This window comes from Sus scrofa, chromosome 12 (assembly GCF_000003025.6).
Source record: "Sus scrofa isolate TJ Tabasco breed Duroc chromosome 12, Sscrofa11.1, whole genome shotgun sequence".
NCBI lineage: Eukaryota > Metazoa > Chordata > Mammalia > Artiodactyla > Suidae > Sus > Sus scrofa.
In genome coordinates, this window is record NC_010454.4 from 34,403,821 (window position 1) to 34,409,043 (window position 5,223).

Below are 5,223 nucleotides of genomic sequence, written 5' to 3' on the forward strand. Positions count from 1 at the left end.
CTACACCACAGCTCACGGCACTGCCGGATCCTTAACCCACTGAGTGAAGGCAGGGAATGAACCCTCAACCTCATGGTTCCTAGACGGATACGTTAACCACTGCACCACGACGGGGACTCCACTTCAATTTTTTAAATGTATTTTTTAAAATTTACATCTCTTGTACGTGGGAGAGCTTCACATTATAGTCTTCTCTGCAACAGGCAGATATTTTATTTTGCCAAGTAAAAACATTTGCAATGAAAGGATTCAGACCAACTGAAAATCCTTTGCAGATTAGAGCACTCTGTCTAAGACATCAGTTTTTACAGCATATCAATGTTAATTCCAGTATGAACAATTCCTCATAAAGAGAAAATATATGGGTTTCCTTACTAATCTTTGTATTAGAGGTAGTAAGAATCCACACATAAAGAGTGCTGGCATTTTACAGATGTGATAGACCTGGGTATAGATGGAGAATCAATATTGGGTCTCTGGTTGGCAAAATAAAGAACAAAGTTTACAGGCAAAACATTCCCATTGTAACCTACAAACATTTCCCCACCTATGACTTTCCCAAAGCGAAGATAAGTTAGACCTAAAAGGAAAAGGAGGAGGACAAAGAGAAGAAGGAGAAGGAGGAGAAGGAGAAGGAAAGACATTAAACCAGTTTTCTCAAATATTGCAAGAGAGAGAGAACCGTCCTCAGGCTGATGAGCAAGTCCAAGGTTCTCCAAGTGTGGTCCCCAGAACAAGAGGATCGGCCTCATCTGAGAACTTGTCACAAATGCAAATTGCACCCTAACCATGACCAAATGAATGGAAAATCTGGGGTTGGGGCACACTGATTTTTTTTTTTTTTTTGATCTTTTTAGGGCCATACCCGTGTCATATAGCGGTTCCCAGGCTAGGGGTCGCATTGGAGCTGTAGCTGTTGGCCTGCAGCACAGCCACAACAATGCCAGAGCCTTAACCCACTGAGCAAGGCCAGGGATCAAACCCTCATGAATACTAGTCGGTTTTGTGACCACTGAGCCATGACAAGAACTCCTTTTAGAGACACCAACATCCAATGCTTTCACTGACATGTGGAATCTGAAAAAAGGACAGACTGAACTTCTTTGCAGGACAGATGCAGTTTTTCACCGACATTGAAAAACTTATGGTCTCCAGAGGAGACAGTTTGGGGGGTGGGGTATGTGCTTGGGCTGTGGGATGGAAATCCTGTGAAATTGGATTGTTATGATCATTATACAACGACAGATGTGATAAATTCATTTGAGTAATTAAAAAAAAGAAAGAAAGAACCATATTTCCTGGGGAAAAAAAAAAAAAAGAACTCCTTTTAACAAGCTCTCCAGGTTATTATCTCAAGCGTGAGAATCACGCTAAGAAATGGGTTTTTCTCAAACTCCCAGAGAGCCTCTCCTTTGGGATCTTGGCCTGAGAATCCTAAATCCTACAAATCTATAAAATTGTATCATTCTTGGTCCTTTTGGCCCCCAATGAATAGCTCTCAAAGAGGATTTGCTTTTGAGACATTTGGCAACTTTTTAACAACTCCCATTGGTCCCTGGCCCCCAGCAGGAATCAGCCCAGCCCTGCTTCCTGAGCCAAGTCCAGTAGTTTCTCCCCAAGGACATTCCCTCTCCCCTAGGGTCACACCCATGGCTGTGTAGGTGATGTATGGGCAGTGGCTGGGAAGCCGAAGCTGCAGAAAAAGGATCTCTGAGAAGATGGAAGACCTGAAGTCTCCCTCCCACTCTGGGCTGAAGGAAGGTGAGGGACCAGGGTTTCCTCCCCTGTAGGTAGAGCAGCTATTGGAGGCTTCCAGAATTGCCTGGTGGGGGCTGGGGGGAGAATAAACAAGTGACATAGACTTGATGATAGTAATCCTTACATTTGAGGACAGCATCAGAAAGTAATGCAGGGGAAAGGGGGTGTTGCAAACAGATTCCACAAGTTGTATGCGCAAAACCAGGCTTTTAACGACCAAGTGACAAAATGGCCCTGTGATTTACAGGGCGGAAATACACCACAAAAGTCTCCACATCGTCACATTGAAAAATAACCTACTAATACACTCTGAGAGCAAACTTCTTTTGAGAAACTGCTAAATCAGACTTATTATAGGTGCTAGCGGTATAAGAATTCACACATAAAGAATGCTAGCATTTTACAGGTGATGTTATTGAATTTGAAATCTAGGTAAAAAGTACAACAGAAATCATGACAAATGCCGTAACAGAGGTACTTATAAAATGTTCTTGGAACCCAGAGAAATGAGGGATTACCTCTGCATGGGAGAAATGGGGGAGTCACAGAGAAGGGGATATCTGAGGACTTCTAGGTTGAGAAGGGAGTGGGAGGTATTTCAGGAAGTGGAAATCATTTCCAAAGCTACAGAAATAACCAAGCCTATGGCACATGCGAGAGCCCATGCCATGAACAGTGATCAGTTCCTGGATAAAGGGATACTGATGAGGAAGGTAGACGGAGGCATCATTTCAGAGCTTGGTAAGACGTCCTGAGAGGGAGTGGCATGCATCCAGGTAAGCATGGTTTCCAGCCCTGAATTAATCCACAGGGAATGTTAGGCAGCTTCTAAGAATTTGGGTTCTAGGCTGAGGGCCCTCCATTGTTATTAGAAGATTATAAGGTGGGAGGAAGATGATCAGATCAAAGTTTAGAAAAGACTCACTGACGCTGATGGAGAAGATGGATTCTAGTGGCAGCAGATGGAAGCAGAAGGATGAGATTCAAATGACCTTTAATAGACTATAGGTTGCAGATGTCACAGGGTGGGGGGGAGATTGAGACAAGGCAGGGGGTGCAGAGGCCACTTAACCCTCACTGTCACCCTTTCTCTCTCACTCGCCACGTCCTTCTGCACCTTTGTTCCCATTCTCTCTTCCACCCAACCAGCTTTCCACGCCTCTTTCTGCCCTTGCTCTATTCCTCCTCTCCGTTCCTCTTAATCTCCCCTCTCTATTCCTCTGCCCATTTCTCATGTCACCATCTTCCTTTGTCTTCTCTCCTTGTATTCAAGAACACCTTCTAAAATTCTTATTCCTTTCAGAAGAGCTCTTCAGATCGCCTTCACACAAATCCATCACCCACATCTTCATCCAGAGACTCTTTCTTCCCATCTCCTCTTGTCTCAGCACTCACACCATCCATATTCTGTAAAGGGACACCTACATCAGTGAGGGGAGGCACTCCCTGCAGCTGTTCACCCACCCAGTGTGACAACCCCATGCTTTGTGTGTATTGACGCTGAGCAAGGGCACACATAAATTATAAGATCCATATTTTTACCTCTGGGAGCTTAGAGTTGAACTATGGAGGGGAACCATAGACACATGAAAAGTTCCTTCACATTATGATGTTGTAACTGTTGCCTGAAAAAGGATTAGTAGAAATATAGCAGAGACTGGAGAAAGGAGAATGTCTTTAGAAGAGGAGACTACAGAGGAGAGTGATATAATTCCAGACACTGTTCTCGGAAATGTATGTGTTATCTTGTTTGATACTCTAGGCAATTTCTATAAAGGAGATATTTTTCTTAGAGATGTGGAACTTGAAACTCAGATTAAGTAACTTACGCGAGGTCACATCTCAAGGAAATAAAAGCTCTGAAATTTGACTCTGGTTCTGTTGGATTCTAAGGGTTTTCCCATCACTATATTGCACTGAATCTTTGCAAGGCAGGCTGCATGCATCTCTGGATGGCTTTAAGATATCTCATGAATGTTTATTCCAGCACCAACTTGTACACTCTCCAGAGACAAGGCCATTTAATCAATACCTGGTGTTATAATTGACACATGAATGTCCATCACCTAGACCTGGACAACTCAGTTGGAGCCCCTGAGCTCTAATGTGTCTTTCCGGGGGTCTGTTTTCTTTAGGTGTATGGGGAAGACACCATGGAACCAGGCAACCTCACATGGGTATCAGAATTTGTCTTCCTGGGACTCTCACAGACTCGGGAGCTCCAGCTCCTCTTGTTTCTGGTGTTCCTGTTTGTCTACACCACCGCTGTCATAGGAAACCTCCTCATCACAGTCACAGTGACCTCTGAGTCTCGGCTCCACACACCCATGTATTTTCTGCTCCGAAACCTGGCTCTCTTGGACCTCTGTTTCTCCTCAGTCACTGCTCCAAAGATGCTGGTGGACTTGCTGTCTGAGAAGAAGACCATCTCCTATGAGGGGTGCATGGCCCAGCTCTTCTTCTTCCACTTTCTGGGAGGTGCCATGGTCTTCTTCCTCTCAGTGATGGCCTATGACCGCCTGGTTGCCATCTCCCGGCCCCTCCACTATGTCACCATCATGAACACTCAGCTCTGCGTGGGGCTGGTGGTGACAGCCTGGATGGTAGGTTTTGTCCATTCCATCTCCCAACTGGCTCTGATGCTCCCACTGCCCTTCTGTGGTCCCAATGTCCTAGACAACTTCTACTGTGATGTTCCCCAAGTGCTGAGACTTGCCTGCACTGACACTTCTGTCCTGGAGTTCCTCATGATCTGCAACAGTGGGATGCTGGATGTCATCTGGTTCCTCCTCCTCCTTGTCTCCTACTCCGCCATCCTGGTGATGCTGAGGTCCCACTCGGGGCAGGCGAGGAGGAAGGCAGCTTCCACCTGCACCACCCACATCATCGTGGTGTCCATGGTCTTTATCCCAAGCATTTACCTCTATGCCCGGCCCTTCACCTCCTTCCCCATGGACAAGGCTGTGTCCATCAGCCACACGGTCATGACCCCCATGTTCAACCCCCTGATCTACACCCTGAGGAACCAGGAGATGCAGGCAGCCGTGAAGAGGCTCGGGAGACACTGGGTGCTTTTTAAGAGGGAGTGACAGTGATGGGATCACTTCTCTTTGGCTTTGTTTTCCATATGCATGTGGAAAGAGAGCTGCCATATCTTCTCTCTTCATACCTTGTGGATATGTTCTGAGGGTCATTGTAGGAATGAATGAGTATTGAAACCCAACCACTTCCTCAGATTTTTAGAAAAAAGGAAAATATCTTTTCTGTGTGATGGATGATTTGAACACTCCAGTGAGGACAAGGTGTGTTGTCATGGAGACCTTCCAAAAGCCATACCTCTTTTCTTCCTTCTGGATGGACAGTTTCCTCTTAGGATGACAGCATTTCCCCAGAGGAGAAGTTCTGCTTTCTGTATTTTGACCTCTTTTCTCAGCACCCCATTTTGGTGTGAGTCTGGAAGGCAGA

General features: G+C 45.6%; 1 protein-coding gene across 1 annotated transcript; it reads left to right on the plus strand.

The window, feature by feature from the left end:
• On the plus strand, positions 3,912–4,847 carry LOC100513817 (olfactory receptor 4D2). Its single transcript, XM_021066323.1, has one exon. It carries the CDS (start codon positions 3,912–3,914, stop codon positions 4,845–4,847), a length of 936 nt encoding a protein of 311 aa, XP_020921982.1.

Coding starts and splice junctions, on each gene's coding strand:
- LOC100513817 (XM_021066323.1), top strand. CDS start 3,912: ATGGAACCAGGCAACCTCACATGGGTATCAGAATTTGTCTTCCTGGGA.